Here is a 22,020-nt window from a genome sequence, read left to right as displayed (position 1 = left end):
GGTTTAAGTAATTGAGTTAATTATTCCAAAAATAAAAATAAAATATTCATTCTAGACTTGAAGAAAGTCGGATGTTGCACATTAAATTTAAAAAAGGATATATTTATCAAATAGACTATCTAGGTTGCATTTTGTTCGAAATGAATCTTGAGATTATACATAAATATAGCAGCCAATAAAAATGGGCGATGAGAAATGAAGATAATAAAATAACCACACTGATAATATAAACTGGATACTTTAGCATATAAATTTTTAAAAAAACGAACAAAATGGTACTAAATTTTATGTAAAAAAATAGGTGAAATGATTCATACATTTTCTGTTAATTATGTAATTTAAAAAAATATGTATATTTATTTTAAATGTGTATATTGGTACAGTTAAATATGACTGAAGTAAATAGGGTCCGATTAGCTCAGTGGTAGAGCAGCGCCTTGGCAAGGCGAAGGTCCTGGGTTCCAGTTCTAGATATACGACCGTATATTTTTCTGTTTCAAATTTTCGTTTAAAAATTGTTAATATTATTCAATAACCAATAATTTTGTTGTGAATGGTTCTTTAAATAAATACAACATTTGTACAACAAAATGCAGTATCGTTTATTCAGATATAAAACTCTTGTCATTGTGATCAAGTGCATAGGACAGCCTGAGGGCCAACGTCTACGTAATAGGCTATCAAAAATCTCTCCGTTGGTTGAAACCTAATTCCAAGCTCACATCGCTTCTGAACTAGAAGGGCAAACTTATATGATAGAGACATCTCTTGGAGAACTATATCAACTCCAAGAGCTACTAGCACTAAAGCCATCTATGTTGCGTAGTTCGAACTATCACAAATTTGAAGTAGTAGGTATTCGTTCTAAAATATTACATCCATGCACATGATGCATGAATGTCATTGGAGTATGTAAATATAGATGTATAGTTTTTTTTCCAGGCTAAATATAGAGGTTAGGCAATGTAATATAATCGGTATTAGCATTATATCAAAAACAATAAAAAAATATTTTTATGCTTGTGCGTATTTACGTTTTAAATCTATGGAGGGAAATAAATATTGTGCCCCTAGAATTATGATGCAAACAAAATGATTACTTGTTTTTTTTTACGATCATGCGTATGAAATACACGTTTTTACATAATGTGTGGACGTAGATAAAAGAAGTATTTTTTTTAATTAATATAGGTATATATAAATTCCTACTGCTTGCCGGAAAAATTAAAACTTGAAACCGTGTTTTATTTAGAACAGAATTACGTTTCTTATCTAAATAAATACCAAACTTAAACCTAATATTTTAATGACAGTTGTTTCATAAAATGTCTAACGCAGTTATTTACATGAACGTTTTTACAACAGTGTTTCAGAAAGACGCAACACGGTCTTTTCTCAATTGATTAATATATACCAGGATATATATAACTTTGAAATTTTATGATTTGTCAAATTTTACAACCCGTCCTTAAGGCGATGCACTACGTCGTGTAATATTTTTAATTTAGCCGCTATCAATAACAACCCTTACGTAGATGGCAATAAGGTTAAAATTTCCGCTTAACACCATCCGCCTGTTTTGATTTATGCAGAAAAAAAACATGGCCAAAAAGTGCCTTTTATTTTATTTTGTGGATGTTCAGGCATAAATATTTAATTTTTTCGATCATTTTATAGATGACTTAATTTGCCACATTATACAATAAAATCAACACCGAAAATGGGTTCGTAAGTAAAAAATTTTGAACTTTAAAGCAGTTTTCATATGCTTTATACATTATTTTTGTCTGGGCTTATAAAAAGACTTATCTAAAAAATACTCGATTATTTCAAAGTCCAAGATGTATAGTACTCGCAGTATTTAATTAAAGCATCTAAAACATTTTTAGGCGACAAAATTTTCAAACCAAAAACACATGATTGTGCATTACTACGTATGGCATCGCCTTAATAAGCAAACAAATATCGAAAACTTGTGACAAATCATTAAATACTTTTTTGGGAAGCTGTAAAATTGTTCGCAGATGAATGGAAGATATTCTCCGTATCGCCCTAGTGACGTGGCTTTATCGGTGTTTAATCACCATATCTAACTAATCATTCACTTCCCAACCTTCCTCCTCCCCATCTTCTTTCCCTCCCTACTATCTTCAGCCAAAAGACTAACCGCAAATTGGTATGCCATAGTTTCATTGGCTTAAAACAGACGGTTGGGAGTAGTTGGGAAACTTGTGCGGAATTCAAACAATATTTGTAAGCGTGTAGGTTTGAAGCAACTTAAATATAAGGTGGATATATTTTGTTTATGTAAATACCGGACAAGAGTCTCAACTGCTTCTAACCGTCCAGAGTCAGTGAATGACTATGGCAATGTCATAAGGCTGAAAGTAGTGGGGAGGGAAAGGCGTGCTATTCAGATCTGGTCAAACACGGCTAAGAAATTTGATGCAACTTTCCGATTCCGAATTGCGGTCTTCCACAAAGGCGCTTCTGAAAATAAATTCCACTCTGAAATGTGTCGAAAATTTACCATATATTATATTCAATTAATAAATTGTAAAATAACATAAATCAACAAATAAAAAGTACTAAGGCATTCCGGGATTTGACCCTCTAGACCCCATACTTATTTGTATGTTTTCAATATGTGGAATTTTTTATTTTTTATATTACTTCCACACAGGAGGCTCTGAAGAAAATAATTTCCCTCAGGGCCTATGTCATCTTTGGGGATGCTGTGTGAAGGGTCTTTTTGTGGAGAGGAAGGAGTGAACGTGGGTCTTGAAGAGTCCCATGTTGTAGGAGGGAGGAAACACAGAGGCCGGCAGTTCGTTCCACAGCCGAGCTGTTGAACTTAAGAACGAATCGTAGAAGCGACCCGTTATCATGTGACAAATGTCAACCGTGTACAAATGTTGGGCGCGCGTTTGGCGTGTATCCATATAGAACAAGGACAGCATACCTACCTGACGCCTGTGCTCTAAAGATTGCAGTCCGTTTGTTAAGATTGGGGAATCTATCAAACGGACTGCCCGTTTCTGCACAGAGTCAAGGGTTTTTTTCAGGTATTTAGGGGCTCCGGACCAGAGATGGCTGCCAAATTCGACAGTAGGGCGCACTTGCGATTTGTACAGGGTCAGCAGTTGTGAACTATTAAAGTATCTGCGGGCCCTGTACAGTACGCCCAGCTTCTGAGAGGCCAATTTAATCTGGCTTCGATGGAGCCCCCGTACCTGAGCTGGTCACTTATAGTTACACCAAGCATATCAATGGAAGGCCTGTTCGGAAGATTGCTTCCGTTTTAGGAAACTTATATTAAAATAAATGCATCGTATGTACCTATCTAATAGCCACTCTCCAATGTCATTATTATTATTCTGAATTATTAAATTTGGTAATATTCTCCTGTAAGGCTCTCGAATTGCAATCCGAAGGTCGCGGGTTCAAATCCCTGCGGGGGCAAGTAAATGTTATTTGATGAATTTCTGTTATTTCACAATTCATTAATTCAAAATAATATATGGTATAGGTACTTGCGGCATGTTCCTGATTGAAAGCTCTCAGTATCGCCCTGGTGTAAGAACACCATTCAGAATAGAAACGTAGCTTGATATGACTTTAGCCGTGTTTGGTGACCAGATCTGAACAGCCAGGTACTCTCCCACCTTTATTTCCTCTTCTCCCCCCCCTTCCCATTACATAAAGTGTCAGAACATAGTATATATATATATAGTACGAAGTAAAATAGAATATAATTCAACAGTATGGTCACCGTTCTACAAAGTCCATTCTCAAGCCTTAGAAAAGGTACAAAATAAATTTCTTCGGTACATCAATTTTAAAATGAATATTCCCATCGAATTTATAAATTATAATAACTTACGTACCGAAACCAGACTTCTCAAACTATCGGATAGAAGAGTTCTAACTGATATATTATTTTTATTCAAAATTATCAAATCTCTCATTGACAGCCCTGAATTATTGGAATTAATTTATATGAATGTACCTGCCAGACAAACTCGAAGCATAGACACTTTTAAATGTAACAATAACCTCAATACTAACTACTCTTTGTACTCACCAATTCCAAGAATTCATCACCTTGCAAACAAATATTGTAAACTTATCGACATATTTGGTGTTAATAACTTTGAGAGTTTCAAAAGGCAACTAATTTTAGACCTTTTTGCTAAGTATTAACTTGTAATATTTATTAGCTTTAAAAAAAATGTCTAGCCTTCATACTTTGATTTACTTTACCATATTATTTTCTAATTACCTTATGAGTAAATTATATTTAGCTATTTTATCCATGTACATGTTACACTTATATACATATACTGTCAACTTACTATGTAAAAGCCCGATAGGGCGTTAATAAATAATAAATAAAAATAAATAAAAAAACATACCCCGATTTGGGGATGCCATAGTCTCACTGGCTCTAGACAGTTTGGACTCTTAACTCACAAAAAGGCATATCTAGAATATTGTTACTAAAAAATTGTTAAGTTGGTGTTCTTTGACCTTTTTAAAACGTGTATTGTTTTAAACTTGACTTCAAAGAAGACAACACTTTTAAAAGCCATAGTCAAACAAAAGCCTGAAAGTTTTTCTCCTTAGGCGTAAAACCAATATTTACGTGAATCTTTCTTTCGTCTCTGTTATTCAAATGTGGACATTTCTTCTAAAAATCCTTTTCAAGAGGCTTTTACACCCAAAACGTCCACTCAATTTAAACTTTACGCAGAATTCAGCGGGCGTTAAAAATAAAATAAAATTTAGAATATCCTATTATTCACTCTTTGCTTGTTGAAAGTAAGTATTCCAAGAGACTTTCGAGCTCTTTCAGGGAATATTTATGTGGAAAACCTGACTACAAAAGCTCTGTTAGGTCCTCTCTCAAAACATCTTAAATTATTCTTTGTTGGAACGCCTTCAAAGTGACGACAATAATAATAAACGAAAACTTTTTAATGTGTCCATTTATTTTAACTCTTGTAAATTTTTCACTTGTGGCATTATTCTTTATTGGGGGCTTTTACAGTTGCGGAAATGACGGTGTGAAAAGAATTATTACCGAGAGTAGCCTGGAGAGGAGATTGCTCGGCTGGTAAAGGGATGGATTGAGTTCAATTCTCTTGTCATAACTAATCATCCTTTATAATTGAGCTGCATAGGAAAAATAGGTATAACTCAAAGTTGTTTAATATTACACATTATATAACCTGCTGAACCATCAGGCAAACATATCTCAGATGTGTCTTTATTTTGAATTATTATGAATAATAAGGATGATATTATACAAGATATAATCGAACAGAATGAAGATATCAAGAATGTGATGATAGATAAACCAGAAATTGAGATGACCTTAAAAAAGATCTTGAAAAACAAATATAATAACACATCTAATTACATAATAGAAGTTAGTACTGAAATAAGAAGAAGGCTAGTATATACCGGTAAAATCTATGTGGGATACCAGAGAATACAAGTAGAGGATGCCCATCCTCTAGTGCAATGCTATCACTGCCTGGGCTTTGGACATACTTCTGTCAGGTGTCTTCATAAAGAAAAGGACAAACCATTGTGTACACACTGTGCTGGTGATCATTCCTACAAAGATTGTGCTAACAAAGATAAAGAACCTAAATGTAAAAATTGTGATAAAAAAAATAAAAAAATGAACTGGAATATTGACATCAGGCATTCTGCAAACGATAAAACGAAATGTATTGTGTATAAAAAAATGAGCCTTTTAGCAAAAGAAAAAATAGAATATTGACTAGAAATAAGATTAAACCTGTCTCAAAGTAGATTTAGTGTTATTACATTTTATTACATAAATATCGTTATAAAAATTATAAAAAATCACAAATTTACTAACAAAAATAACATTATTATATTACATTATTTCTTTAATAGTAATATCATAATGTCACCTTCAACAACATTTTTTTGTTTACTTAAACATGCTTTTTTTCACTGTGTACTATATTTCACATTCATAATTATAAAAAAAGCTTTTAAAATTTTTTTAAAATATGAAAAATATTCTGAAATAACACTAGATGTGAACATACAGTTTATTTTATATTTATTAAGCCTTTATCAAAAATTACTTGTACCAATTAGCTTCAAATACAATGAATTTTATTTTGTTAAATATTTAACATTAAATTCTTCAATTTATACTCAAAATATGTCTGTTAAACAAAACAAGAAAACAATTAATTACCATCACGAATTAAATGGCGCAGAATAATTTTTCTTATATAGATAATGATAATGAAATAGAAAGTAGTACAGTAAATAATTTAGAAGATTGGATAAAAAAACAAAACATAAATTCGTCTGATAATCTTGTTTGTATTCAATTAAATATTAGATCTATACAAAAATATTGGGATGTGTTGCATATATATTTAATTAATTGTTTGAAGCATATTGACATTCTGATGCTATGTGAAACATCTATTCAAACTGAAAGTATGTGTATTTACAATATTCCTGGATATAATGCATATAACTACTGCAGGACTGATAAGTCAGGAGGAGGTATTATATTGTATATAAGAAACAAATTTGAATTTAGACTAAAAACATTAAAATCAATACATTTTGAAAATATATCAGGAAAGCTCATACTCCAGGACAAAACTAAAGTCAATATAATAGCTATCTATAGACCTCCTAATTTCAGTAAATCTTCATTTCTGACGGAATTATCATCATATCTTGAGACAATTAATAGTAAGGAAAATATTATCTTACTTGGAGATATAAATCTTAATTTGCTTGATGAACAAGATAATATTGTAACTTCGTATGAAAACTTACTTACTAACCATTATTTAACTAAATGCATCAATGTAGTAACCAGAGAAGCTGTATCAAATGGACAAATTACTCGCACGTGTATTGACCATATATTTGCCAAATTTAGAGGCAAGAAAATAACAGCTTGCGTCTGTGAAAATAATATTGCCGATCATTTTATCACTGCTATTAATATAAAATGTCATAAACGTCAGGTAGACTTTGCAAATAAGTATATTCAAATCATCTCACAAAAGGATATTGATAGACATATCAGAGATTATAACTGGAGTAATCTTATAGAGGATAAGGATTGTATTTCATTATATGAAAAAATAAAATCTTTATTTAATAAATTTTACAAGAGTAGTTCTAAAACGATAGTGCAAAAACCGAAAACACGACCTTATGCAATAAATGAATGGGTAAGCAGTGAATTATTATGTCAAATCAATAAAAGGGATAAACAATATAAAAAATGGAAAAGTACACCAACAAACAAAACATATGAAACAGAATACAAAAAATCACGAAACCTTGTCAATAAACTTATAAATAAAGATAAAACTAACTACTATAATAATAAATTTAAAAACTGTTTTAATGATACAAAAAAAACCTGGGATGTGATAAATAATATTTTAGGGCGTAAACCCAAAAACGATTGTGATGAAACAATAACACGATATATGTTAAAAGATAGAACTGAGGATTCTGTGTCAAATGATTTTGTGAATTACTTCTCGGATAGCATCAGCAACATGTTACATAAATGCAATCACAAAGCTACTAATATTGTACTGGAAGAACTGCCTCACAGTTTATTTATACCAAGAGCTACTTTAACTGATATTGAAAACATTGTTAAAAAAATGAAAAACTCTAAAAGCACAGGTATTGACAATATAAGAATGTTTGATTTAAAAAGAAATATAAAAACTCTTGGGCCAATAATTACTCATTTAATCAATACGATAATAAAGCAAGCAAAAATTCCACAAGAATTTAAATGTAGCATTACTAGACCAATATTTAAAGGTGGAAAACACATTGAACTGGGAAATTATAGGCCTATTAGTATACTACCTGCGTTAGAAAAAATTCTCGAAAAATTTTTATCAAATAAATTAAATAATTACATTGAAAAATTCGCTATCATAGATCCAAATCAATATGGCTTTCAAAGAAAAAAAAATACTGAAAAATTACTGCAAGATTTTTCCAATTACATAAATAATCAATTAAATAATAAATTACATGTTATTGTGTTATTTATCGATAACTCTAAAGCTTTTGACACAATTAACTCTAAAAAACTGCTAGAAACCTTAGAAAAAATTGGAATAAGAGGAAATGTGTTAAATCTATTTAAAGATTATCTTAGAAATAGAAAAATATGTACCAAAATAAATAATACTTTTAGTAAAACAAAGAATGTATCTGCAGGAGTTCCACAAGGTTCCATATTGGGACCTACACTATATATAATTTATGTAACTATAATGAAAAAAAATTTCTCTTTTGTTAAACATTTTGTATTTGCAGATGATACGGCATTGGTCATATCACATAAAGATCTAAAAATTGCAATTGAACTCATGCAAATTGACTTTAATCAACTTTGTAAATGGTCACATGATGCAGGACTATTAATAAATGCTAAAAAAACCAAAGTTATGCATATAAGATCACCTAATGCCAGATTTCAATTTAATCCTAATATTATTTCTCATAGTTTTAATTGCATCCATAAAAATATCCCGACTAATTGTAAATGTGAAAGCTTAGAATTAGTTACAGAATATGTCTATCTTGGTGTTACAGTAGATTGCTTTTTCAAATGGGACAAACATATTAAAAAAACATGTAAAAGACTCAGATCAATTGCTGGCAGAATGTACACATTAAATTTTTTCCTATCAATTGAAACACTTAAAATAATTTATATGTCAATGGCAGAATCTATTATAAGATATGGATTAACCATATGGGGAAATACTAGTATAACCAATCTGAAACAAGTCCAAGTTGTACAAAACGCAATTGTAAAATTACTAGTCGTCCCTAATATTTTTAAACAGAGACATAATACACCGTTGCTGTTTCAGAGTGCCAAAATATTACCTGTTAAGGCTATACTATGGCAAAAAATCATAATTCAGTATATATTTACCCCGCAGCATAAATAAAAATTAGAACATAAATACAGTACTAGATTCACGCGCAATGACGGGTTAATAGTTCCGAAATTTAATAATAAATACGGACAGAGAACGTTTGAATACAACATACCGAAGATATTTAATTTATTACCTGATACTATAAAGCAATGTAAATCTATGAATAAGGTTAAATATATGGTGAAAAATTGGCTATCGGAAAAAAAATATTTATTTTAATATGTATGAAAAATTGTTAATTCTGTAGATATAAGATGTAAATTATAACTTTAAAAAATGTATTTGAAACTAACTTTAAGCACCTGTTGACAAGCCAATTCAATCGGCTTAGCAGGACTTGTTTGTTGATATTATGTATTAACTATTTATTCAATAAATAAATAAAAAAATAATAAAAAAATAAAAAAAAAAAAATAAAAATGCAAGCGTGCGTACTTTTTATTAAATTATTATGAATGTAAGCGTGCGTACTTTGTTATTAAATTATTATGAATGTAAGTGTGCGTACTTTTTATTAAATTATTATGAATGTAAGCGTGCGTACTTTGTTACTTACTTTGTACTTTTTATTAAATTACTATGAATGTAACCGTGCGTACTTTTTATTTAATTAATAAGAATGTAAGCGTGCGTACTTTTTATTAAATTACTATATATGTAAGCGTGCGAACTTTTTTTTATTAAATTACTATGAATGTAAGCATGCACATTTTTTATGAATTTACTAAATAATTCTATTACGAACAATTCTTAAGGATTAAAGTACCTAGATTCCTTTTTACAAACATAATTATAGTCCAGACGTGTAGTGCTAAGCAGATTAAACACTAACAGAATTACTAAAAAAATACTTAAGAATGCTTAATTAACATATTAATATAGAGTTCGCTCAGTTTGTAGCTTAGATTCGATTTGGTACTAATAAAAATGTTTTTAACTGTGCTCCGAAAAAGCTGGCAATGTTGCATTTTGGAATTTCGAATCCCCGTCTTGAAAAATTTAGGTTATTTTCGACATTTTATTGACTGTTACCGCGTGAATTCAATATAAATTCTATGAAAGTGAATTTTTTTAATAACATATTTATTAAATGTCTTACTCAATAGTAAGTAGGCATAAATCCTAGAAATCATTATTAATATTACGCAAATAATACATTAAAAAAAAAAATTTTAAACTTTTATCGTATACACGAGATGAAAAATGAAGTAAGTCTTCCTAAATAAAAGGAATGTGTTTTCTAAATTTGGTATTCTGTACAATTTTTTGACGTTTGGAGTAAAAAAACATGTGGTTTTATTTCAACTTTTTCGTGTTTGAAATTAAGGCGATGCACTACGTAGTGTAATATTATAAATTGAGCCGCTATCAATAACAACCCTTATGTAGATGGCGATAACGTTTAAATTCCCGCTTAACACCATCCGCCTGCTTTGATTTATGCAAGAAAAAAACATGGCCAAAAAGTGCCTTTTATTTTATTTTGTGGATGTTCAGGCATAAATATTTAATTTTTTTTCGATCATTTTATAAATAACTTAATTTGCCACATTATATAATGAAATCATAAACGAAAATGGGTTCGTAAGTAGGAGATTTTGAACTTTAAAACAGTTTTCATAGGCCTTATACATTATTTTTTTCTGGGCTTATAAAAAGACTTATCTAAAAAATACTCGATCATTTCAAAGGCCAAGATGTATTCTACTCGCAGTATTTAATTAAAGCATCTGAAAAATTTCTAGGCAACTAAATTTTCAAACCAAAAACACATGATTACCACGTATGGCATCGCCTTAAATTATTATTCAAAATCAATAAATATCAAAGAACATCTAAGAAAAAACAATCAAAAAGTATTTTTTCCAAACCGGTTCGATCAGTTCGCCTACATCGATATGTGTCATCCCAAAAAATGATTTGCCTGTAAACCTAGATTTGTCAATATTTTTGAAAATATTGTAAGATAGGTAAGTTAAAATTACGATATTTTTTTGAAAACCATTTTACATGCCACTATGTGAGTTTTCCTCCTCATAAATAGCTAAGACTTAACCAGAAGATGTGAACAGATAACCATTATGGGGTGCTTCGTCTTATCTCCAATTTCTCATTTTCCAAAGAGCATAACGGTAAGACTGAAATATAAAGGGGATTTTAATGCGAGATAAAGCGGCGTTATAGTGAAAATTTATCTCCTCGAAGGTCTACCTATATATTGAAAAATGCTTAGAAGAGAAATATTGCAAGTATTTAGGCTGACCATTGGGGATGGTATGAAATGGGTGGTGATTGAGATTAAAATATTTGGTTTATATTTTACACTTTAGTAATGTGTAGAAGTTTTATGGCCTCCGTGGTTGATAGGTAAGGCTCTCGATTCGCAAGCCGGAGGTTAAGGTTTCAAATTCCCGCGTGCGCAAGTCAATTTCATGCGATAAATTTATGTTCTTTCCAAAATTACTACTTAAAAATAGGACAAATTATACTTTTAGAGTTCTCTCATCTATCGCCCTGGTGTAAGATCGCCATTCAGAATTAAAACGTTGCTTAAAATGGCTTTAGCCGTTAATTCAGATCTGAATATCCAGGTACTTTTCCACCTTTCTCTTCCCATCTCCTCACCCTCTCCCTCCCTTCAGTCTCACAATATACCCCAATTGGGGATGCAAAAGTCTCACTGATTCCAGATAGTTTGGAGCAGTTGGGACATTTGTGCGGTTTAATATAAAAACAGACCATTTTCGTGTCTCTGTACTTTATTTAAGAGTTACGAAGTCGTCGGCTGCCGCGTCCGCCATTCCGAAACATACAGAAATGAAATCACGTCTATGTCTATGGTGTGTTAATATTTTCAAAAATGAGTTTTAAGATCTCTTTAACACTCCGAAGAAATACTTATTTTAAGTGTAATATAATTTAATAAAATATTCGCTCCCTTTATCAAGGCGGTTATATTGAGGTTAACATATGAGAGGACATGAATATGATGTTATAATACGGCAAACTGCGGTAATTTTTCTCTAGGCGAGAGGAGACGCTGTTGAGGGGAAGAGGCTAGAGGACGTAGGGTGATTTATCACGATGCTGGAAGATGAATCCCACGCCAAGATCAGTGTAAGATAATGCAGGAAGATAGATATTTGCAAAGCCTCGTACGTTGGCGGAATATGAGAAAATACAACAACCTTAAATCGAGGGGTTAACACTGTACGGCATACAGGTTTTACAGAAATACACTATAATTATTTTTAAATTCAATTAAAGTTGATATAAAAAATCAAATCCATCTACTAATGGTTCTAAAATCTACTGCAAACTGTCGAAAAATAGGATGAAATAAATTTAAAAAAATGTAATTACAATTCACTTAACATCTTACAATTATTATTGCTTGAAAAAACACGCATTGATGACTCTTCATCATAGATACTAACGGAAAAAATAATTTCCATCTGAGCCTCTCTTATCTTTGGGGACGCTGTGTAGATGGTCATTTGAGGAAACGAATAAGAAGATGTTCTGGAAAGGAAAAAGTTATGGGTCAGTGTCAAGGAGTGAAACGTTTGAAACTGTCCCCCTCAATGCAGTGCCAGATAGTCCGGCTGGAAATGTGCTAGGTTCTCCTTCAGCCGGCCTCTACCAATCTGGCCCATCACTCAGCTGGTCGAAAGAAGCGTTCACCGCCAACACTTGAACAAACCTCTCCCCATTATCCCAGGCACTCCTACTTAGTCGCTTGGGGTGACCTATAGCATAAGTGATTCTAGTGATTCCCGGGGCGGTGGTAACCATATCCTCCTCCCAAATTGTTGATATATGTATGTGATACCATTGGTACGAGTCAACCTCGTGTATTCAAAACCTCCGATGTTGGCCAACCTCTGATAAGAGTGCTGATAGAAGAAGTGGAGGAAACGTCGAACTTGAATATTTTCTTAGAATTATACACGTCACAATTTTAATATCCGAATTAATTTATCACATTGTAAAAATGTTTCGTTAAATCCAAATTAACTTCTTCATAAACAGCCGATAGAAATATCAGCGTTGATTTTACCATCAGTCTGTTATCATGTCGAAAACGGAAACATGCTATATTGTCTGCATGGGTAGGTAAACGTTATGTTACTAAAGCAACTTGTAGCGTCGAAAATTACATGGGTAGGTAACGAGAAGATTATTTTGCGGCGGATTTTAATGTACTTTGGCATAAAATAATTTCACGTTCGTGGTAGACCTCGTACCTTAACCTTAGTAGATTTTACCGTATGACGGATGAGATCACGGTAAAGAGTATGGAATAAATATGGGAAATGTGGGAGGAAATAGAAGTTTGACTCGACCACGAAAAGGCTTTGAAAAGCTCGCTTCCCTTATCAAACGAAGGCTTTAGTTGGCTTTGAGGATAATATTTCTACCATGCTAGCGCACTTAAGTTATAAGCATCAAATCTGCGGGTATGGATCTTATAAAGGACAAAACTAACGGTTTGCACTGATGTCAGTGAGTTTTAAAATAACTTTCTTTCTGATTAACAGGTGAGCGTTGATGACACTTGTTATGCTTCATTTCGTCATTCAGATGCCGACAAGTTCTCGCTGGTAAATGAGTTGCATCATTCGATTATTTTAATGCATTTTTTTTAAATAATGAATTTCACGGGTCGATAGGACCAAGTGAAACAAAAACTTGAAAAAGTAAACTTTTCAATTCTTTAGAATAATTTTATCCCAACCTTTAAAATAGACCCAGTTTTTAGGTATACTAGAATTCACAACCTCAAAACTTAACTCCAAACTATTCATATAAAAATTAAGAGTATTGAAAACGACCGAAAATATTAAAAATGATGTAAATGTCAGGTCGATAATTCCTACCTATTCAGATTTTCTGTTCTAAAGAACCTCCAAATGCTCCAACAGTTATGAGTTTGTTTATTTTGTAATTATTTTCGTTTTTCTTCAATCGATCTACTAAGTGTTTAATTAATAGGTACGAATAGTAATTTTAGATGATAAAATTTAACCGTTTTTTAAACTCCTTTCCAAATGAATAAATATTGTGTACTTCTATGGTGATTTTCTAATTTATTTTCGGTCCCAAAAACCATCAAGGTACATGTCGTATGATACTTTACTGTATTGCTCCCCGATACCAGTAGAATCTTTGTGATATCTAGTAATGTATTTATGATTATTTTTTCTTTTCAAGGTTTTTGTGTTGTTTAACCTTGTAACCTTTTTAATTTTGTTTTGACAAAAATCAAGGATATTATATTATTTGAACAGATCATCGCTGGAGAGTTGGATTACGCTTAATGACTCTAATTATCGTAGAATAAAGAAAAAAAGTAGGAGTGCCTTCTCAATAAATTTGAATGGAAGCAAATGAGCTACTGACTTACTACTTTTTGTTCTATACTATTTAGCACGCAGTCTGTCTCACTTACACTTACCTGAATTTGTATATCGCCACCCCATTTGAATTTCTTAATCAAGGTGAAACACAGTAATGTATGAAAACGTTGACCCAAATTTCGCTTACACGTGGATCACAAAATAGGCCCAAAAGGCACTTGTTGTGTTATTCTCTGTTCTATGCTTACTATGGATTTCTGGACGGATAAGAAATAAATTATTCTTTCAGATATAAACCTATACCTAATACCTAACCTAACCTAACCTTTATATTCTGAATGGTGGTCTTTTACTTACACGATACTCAGAGTTCCACATACTACGAAAAATATTCAGTATTAATATTGAAGTTTAATAAAGTATTTTGATATTGTAAATCTTGTTTCGCCCGAAGTAGGAGAATTTAACCATACTTCGGGCGTATCACGCACGCCTAACAAACTTATATCTTCAGTGGTTACATTTATTTTATAGAGTAAAATTGTTGAAAATATATTTTTCTTCTTATTTGCAGGTCCTAGAAGACTTCGGATTGGTTGACAAATAAGGAGCCATGTTTTGCTGTTGCCATGGTGTTGACTTTTCGACTCTTGGGAGGGCTGACGACCTTAGGTTAGTTCAATCTCAAAAAATAATAACACACTTTTTATTACTGAAAACAATTAATCAAGAAAAAACAACTTAAGAATTATTTTTAACACTAATTCTGTAGTTGTTCGCATTCAAGGAACCAGATTAAATTGACAAAAAATGTTCAGTTGTCAAGCATATTTATGTAATCTTTTAAAACAAATAATGGTACAAAAACCTACGTAGTTCTAAATCTGACTTAAGTGAATAAGAGCGAGTTCTTAGAAATTATGTTTGTGAGAGACAAAAGGGATGATACGGACGAAGATAGAAGGTTGAAAGCAAGGAATTTTATCTAATAGGGGACTGAATGCATTACTCCTTTGACTATTTAAAAGTTGTCGAAAGAAACGAGGCTGAAAATCCACAAGTTTTATTTTCAGCCCTGATGTAAAGCAGTGATCCATATAATTTAGATAATGATTATTTTGTGATGGATAGAAATAGTGAAAGTCTCAGCAGAATATGATAATTTTAACTCCTCGGGCCTTTGGTATATAGACTGTTATATTTATTAAAGACGCTATCAGTAGAACTGAGAATTTTGGGTATATTTCGACTTTGCGATTTAATTCAAATAAATGGAATATTTCCGAATGTAACCAAAAATTTAACACTGTTTTTGAATGATTAAAAAAGACGTAAGTATAAAATAAAGATATTTTTTTTAAATAAAACTTTTGGATGCAAATATAAAAAAAATGTGTCACCTTAAGTTTTTTTTTCTGAACACTGAAATAAATTACTGATAACGAATAAATAAATACATTACTATTAGAAAAATGTCTAATAAATATTGCGATAACCCCACTTTTTATAATTATGTATAAAATTTCACAAAATTTCTCAGATTGTGGCCGGAACCATTGGTTTCATAGAGGTGTACATTTTAATTCTTTTGTGATTAACTTCTTGATTTATATATAAAAAAAATAGTGTTTTCTTTTTCTATAACCGTTTAGATCATATTTCTCATAGTAAGGAAGATGCAACGATTTATCTCAGATCATATGAAGTATTCCCAAAAGCGAACAACTGAAAAATTTGCCTGAGGAGTGAAGAGTTTAATTATTTTAAAAATTGTTCGTGATTATGCGTGCAAAATATAGCGAGCGATAGGATCAAGTTTAGTAACATGTTTTTTTCAGTTCTTTATATGAATTGTATATTTTTTAAACTCATCTTTAGAGTTAGTCTCAAACGATTGTTTCCGATATTTTAAGTGGTTTTCACAACGCATCGCAAAAAAAGCTCTGCAAACACGATATGTGCTATACGAGAGTAGCGCTGCAAAAGTGGGAAAAACCTGAACTTCGCGAAATTATTTCAAATATTACAGACAAAGCTACGCTTTCATTTTCAAACCATATTCAATAAAAACACACCTTTAATATTTTCAAACAACATAAATGTTTATAAGTTGTTCGTTTGATGCAAAAATTAATCATTTTAAGCAAGTTTTGCAGAACAGTTTTGTTTTCCCTAAAATAGAATGAAAAAGTTGTCTAGATTATAAATACCTTTAAACTTTATTTGCAGCATTCTTCAACGTGGTTCTTCTGATGCTGTTGATCAGCGCGGGGGCGACTCCTGACTGGACAGACTGCCCCGCGCCCTGTCTCTGCAAATGGACCTACGGCAAGAAGAGCGCCCTTTGCGCTTCCTCCAACATCACCGCTCTTCCCGCCCTCAACTCGGATCTTCAAGTCCTCGACCTACAACATAACTTCATCACTTACCTAAAAAAAGACGAATTCTCAACAGCAGGGCTCATCAACCTACAAAGGATCTTCTTGAAAAATTCAAACTTAAAGGAGGTCCACAGGGATGCCTTTAGAGACCTAAAGATCCTTATTGAAATCGATTTGTCTAACAACCAAATTTCTGTTATCCCAAGAGACACTTTTGCTGGAAACGACAGATTAAAAGTTTTGATCCTCAGCGGGAATCCCTTGAGACAGCTTTTCAATGAGCAATTTCCTGTCTTACCTCACCTACGATCACTGGAATTAGATAATTGTCAAATAAGAGCAGTGGGAAGGGACGCTTTTGTGCATTTGGATCAGCTAGAAAAGCTGAACTTGCGGCACAATGAATTGGAGAATTTATCTGAAATGGTTTTTATACCGATTTTAAATCTCAAATCGCTAATTCTAGATGAGAATCCTTGGAAATGTGATTGCGCACTTAGACCATTTCGAAATTGGTATCTTTCAAGTAAATTGCACTCAATTTCGTTGATTTGTTCGGAACCTTCAAGAGTTAAGGATAAGCTTTGGGAAGACGTTTCGTCTCTGGATTTTGCTTGTCCTCCGGAAGTTAGAGTAACAGACACTCTTTTAAGGTTGCAAACAGGTGATAATATTACTCTGGGATGTCATGTGAAAGGTGATCCTGAACCTGCAGTTACTTGGATGTTCAAAGGCTATCCAGTTGGAACACCTAACACTTCCCATGTTGATCAAATTCTTATCTTAGAAGTTGAAGAAGGGCTTATAGATAAATGGGTCAATATTAGTATGTTAAATTTGACTAAATATGATTCTGGTGAATATTCTTGTGTAGCGAAAAACTTTTTGGGTAAAGTTAGTAAAAATGTGACTTTGTTTGTTCAGCAAGAAGTTATCCCAGTGACTTTGAGTAAAGCTGATTCGCCCATACCAGTAGTTGGACTAGTTGGTGGCAGCGTTTTCACCGTAGCTATCTCGGTGGTTTTAACAACATGTATGTGCTTAATGTGTGGATATCAGAAGAGAAGAAGAAGGCACAGGAGAAAAGGTCGGATAAAAAGCAGCGAAAGTTTCAACGAGCAAGATAAAAAATTATTAGATGTATCAATCAGCACGGAAAGACAATCAGGAACTAGAACCCAAAGCTTAGAAATGTTCGGAAGCTGTCACGGAGATTTGAAGATGCCGGAAAGCGTTTCGACGATGACGATGGAACTTTGCGACCCTGTTCACATGTCACATGATAGACACTTGCAAGATCCAAATGCAATAAGACCGATCGCAGCATCGTATCCTAACACCTTCGGAGTCTATCAGCAACAAGTGGACTATAATAATTCAAGACTTGTGCAAACTGGAGCTTATGGCAACATCTTCATTTCAGTAAAGCTAGGCAAAGATGCATTCCTGGATTCAGAAACGTACCCGGACTTATTAGAAGTTCCTTGCAAGAACAAGAGTAGTGGACCTGGTATCAGCCAATTGCCCGAATCAACATACTGCACCATTCCCATTTCATATGCCACCTTACCAAGAAGGCCAATGAGGACCATCGCCGAAAGACAGCAACAACAGCAGCAACCAATGATGAATGCGCCAGTTTATGACAAGTTGGGAAGAAGAGTGACGATGCAAGGAAGTTCCACCTTATCTTTGCCCGATGCACAGAATGAAACCGTCGTCGAAATAGTCAAAGAACCACCAATTACTATAGAAATGGATGAGTACGTTTCCCTTTAAGCTACCTAAATAAACTATCAAAATTTTAATTATTTAATTATACGAAAGATGCTGGAATATTTTTAATACATCATGAAACTAGGCCATAAGAACTTGAATATTGGTAATTTTTTCTTTGAATTGTAATACTTTTCCTTAGAAAAAAGAGAATAACGCAATGTTATTTGTAAATACACAGAGGCCCAATAAGAAATCACCCAAGGATTTGAAAATTAATAATATGATTGATTTATGAGAGATTGATCAAAGGACTTGTTTTGAGTAGGGTGTTTTTGAGTATACTATTTGTATTGTGATGATATTATTGTCATCATTATTTTAAAATAGATTTCCTATTTTTTTTTTGAGAAAACTGTTTTATCACTCAAACTCGTCAATAATACATCTACTATAATCGTATATGCTTAAGTTAGTGAAATCAGTTTTACAATATGAATTTTGTTCGCTAAATGATTTTTTCTAATTTCTACTAAACTCCAAAAAAATAAAAGTAAATAAAAAAATTAACTTTAAATAATTATTACTTAACTGAAAATCATCTCGTTTTAAATAAGACGCATTAGAAAAACATAAAGACAACAATACTTCAAATGCACTCCATATTATGCTCGTCCCATGCATGCCTGTTCAAAGTTAGTGTGGTAAAGCCGGCCTTGAGCCTGATTTAAGACCGTTTTAACCAAACAAACGCCAAGTTATTCAATATTCTGACCTTACGCGCCGCGTAATATTTACACCACGTTTTTAGTAAGGCTTCTTGTATTTAACCAATACAAAATTTTTCATATAATTTATTAAATTGTTTTTTTAATATGATGCAAGCAAATTTGTTGATAATTTTGATAGCACCGTATTTAAATAATTTTACATCAAAATAAGTTAAAGCAGAAAAATGAGTAAATATTATACACGTCATGTATGTTTAAGTCATAACGAAATAATAATAAAAAAAGCATTGAATTAACTGATTCAAATTGACTCCACTCTCTTTTATCCGATGCTTTCTTTTTTTTTAAATTTAACTAACTAACCATCACGCCGTTTCCCCGCAGGGGTAGACAGAGAGGACGGACCGCCAAACAACTCGGTCTTGGCACACATTTCTTGCCTCATTCACATTCATACATACTCTTCTATTATTCTGACTCTTAACATGGCCCGACTCGAGTATCTGATTCACTTGATCGTGCCATGTCTTCCTCGGGCGTCCCCGACTTCTGCTACCATTCGCATTTGCATCATATATCCTCCTTACACTCCTATCTTCGCTCATTTGCCCTACATGCCCAAACTATCTAAGCGTCCCTTTCTTAATCTTACTCATTACGCTTACACCAGCCTTCAACTCTTCGCCAATCTCCACATTCCTCACACGATCAAACATGGTTTTACCACACATTCGCCTCAGGGATCTCATTTCAACAGCATTCAATCTACTTTCATCCTTTTTTTGCCAGTTCCATGCCTCACTTCTATACATCAAGGTAGGTACCAGCACTCCATTGTGGACTGCTAACTTCGCTTCTTTGGTAATTTTTTTGTTAGCACCAACTGCGTTCAGTCCTCCATTAACGGAGTTACCTGTATTTACCCTTACAATTTAATTTATGATAAATAATATTTTGATTTATGATACTCATTGTATATATATTAGTAGCTATTAATTTAAAACTTTAACACACAAAACAAAATAAAATAATTTATAATACTCAACTCACGTTTTGACTAACAACTCACATTGTGTATAAACTCGTATTATAGGGCCGCTGTGTATATATCGTGTACCTAAAATTAATCAATTTGATCGTGCATATCTCATTGTAAATAAAATTGAAATAATCGTCAGTATGTTTTAAATCACCATTAAGAATTCTATAATACAAATGTTAATAGCATTAACTTGGGGCGATGGTGCATTTTTATTTATTTATTAGTAACTTAACTGCTTTTAATGAAAATTCAAAAAATTTTATAAAATGGATAATTTAAAAAACAAAACTTTTTTCAAATTATTTTCAATTTAAACTAGTATAACTTACTTAAAACTTTATTTCCCTAGTGCATTTTTTTAAAATACTTCTGAGTTAATTATTTAACTTGCACCAATATTAAGCTATTTCTTTGTATTTCTTAATTGTTTTTCCCAGAGGTTAAAGAATTTTTTGTTGTTTGTTAACAATGAAAAGCACAATATTCTAAATTAATTCTATCTTGCAAATAAAACCATCCTAAGATAATTATTATTTATGAAAATGAAACCATTTAACTGAGAGCTAAATATTTATAATATAATGTGTAGATTTATGTATGTATGTAATTAAAAAAAGTATTTGAGAGAATGACTTTATTTTTATCCTAATTCTTCCCTTCATCTGGAGGGGGCCCTCCTTTTTCAACACGATTCCCCTTCAAAGAGTAAGCCCCATAAAAACTAGTTTCACAAGTATAATGCTGCATATAGAAACGAGAAAAACCCGCAAGTCGAGCCACAAATTACGGGAAAAGAAACGAAGCAGCCGCAAGCAGAGTTTCGCGTAATTTGTAGTTGATTCGTTCTTTTAGCATAAGTCGTGTTTCAGCTCAGCAGTTCGGCTCGCGTGTTTATATGCACCCTTAGAGTGAAAAGTATTCACAAAAGGTTAGTAATATTCTCGATAGAAATGCGGAAGTTTTTGAAAATTGATTTTTTTTATAAGATGATAATGAGTATGTGTGTACGGGAAGAATGTTTACGAGAGTTGATAAGGCTCAATGGTAAAACATATATGTATATATAGTTAATTTTTTTAACTCATTACCAGAAAAAATTAGAAACATGAATGCAAATATAAACGAATTCAAAAGCCACCTTAAAAAGTATTCCGAACAGTTGAACTGAATCGTACCAAATATAAACAAATATAACAACACCCCCATACACACAAGCCCTGCTTATTTATGGGGGTACATCGAATACTTATATTATGTAATTAATAACCTACTATATTGTGTAATTATATTATGTAATTGTTATATTATGTAATTCGTGTATCTTTTTTTTACTAATAAAAAAAACTTTAAAAAAACTTTAAAAAAAAAATATATATATATATATAGAAGCGCCCTTGAGGTGATTTTTCACAAAAACGGCGCTCTACAAATTATCTAATAATTTTTTTTATGCTTCCGATTTTGTTGTCCGGGTTAAATCTTCCCCATAGGAAAAACTAAACCCTTCCACTCACTTTTCCACAAATGATCAGCTAGTCAATCAACATTATGCAAGTGCATTATATAAGTAAAATAAATACAAAACAATACAAGAACAACAACACGTCAACTCACCAGAGATCAAATGGGAAAATAATTCACCGACTCCAGATATTTTCATATCAGAGGGTTCGGCTCGGTAGTACTTCTAACAGGGCCTATAAATCCTACTGATCCCTCAACATAAATATTTAAAAAATCTTTCGTTATCCTACATGTATTCAAAATGACCGACTTTTGCATCTT

At 32.2% G+C, this 22,020-nt stretch overlaps 1 protein-coding gene across 1 annotated transcript in view; it reads left to right on the top strand.

The window, feature by feature from the left end:
- The window catches only part of LOC149413635 (uncharacterized), a 98,863-nt gene extending 79,435 nt beyond the window's left edge, over positions 1-19,428 (top strand). The window contains exons 2-3 of the mRNA XM_089644543.1: positions 14,940-15,037; positions 16,595-19,428. Coding sequence (XP_089500669.1) covers positions 14,995-15,037; positions 16,595-18,525 — 1,974 coding nt within the window. The 5' untranslated portion in view covers positions 14,940-14,994 and the 3' untranslated portion in view covers positions 18,526-19,428. The remainder of the gene's footprint in view (positions 1-14,939; positions 15,038-16,594) is intronic.
- Positions 19,429-22,020: the final 2,592 nt, after the last annotated feature.

This window comes from Hesperophylax consimilis, chromosome 21, assembly GCF_061612785.1.
Source record: "Hesperophylax consimilis isolate HC1 chromosome 21, BYU_Hcon_1.0, whole genome shotgun sequence".
Taxonomy (NCBI): domain Eukaryota; kingdom Metazoa; phylum Arthropoda; class Insecta; order Trichoptera; family Limnephilidae; genus Hesperophylax; species Hesperophylax consimilis.
The sequence above is the reverse complement of the archived record's forward strand: the minus strand, read 5'-3'. Positions and strand labels throughout refer to the sequence as shown.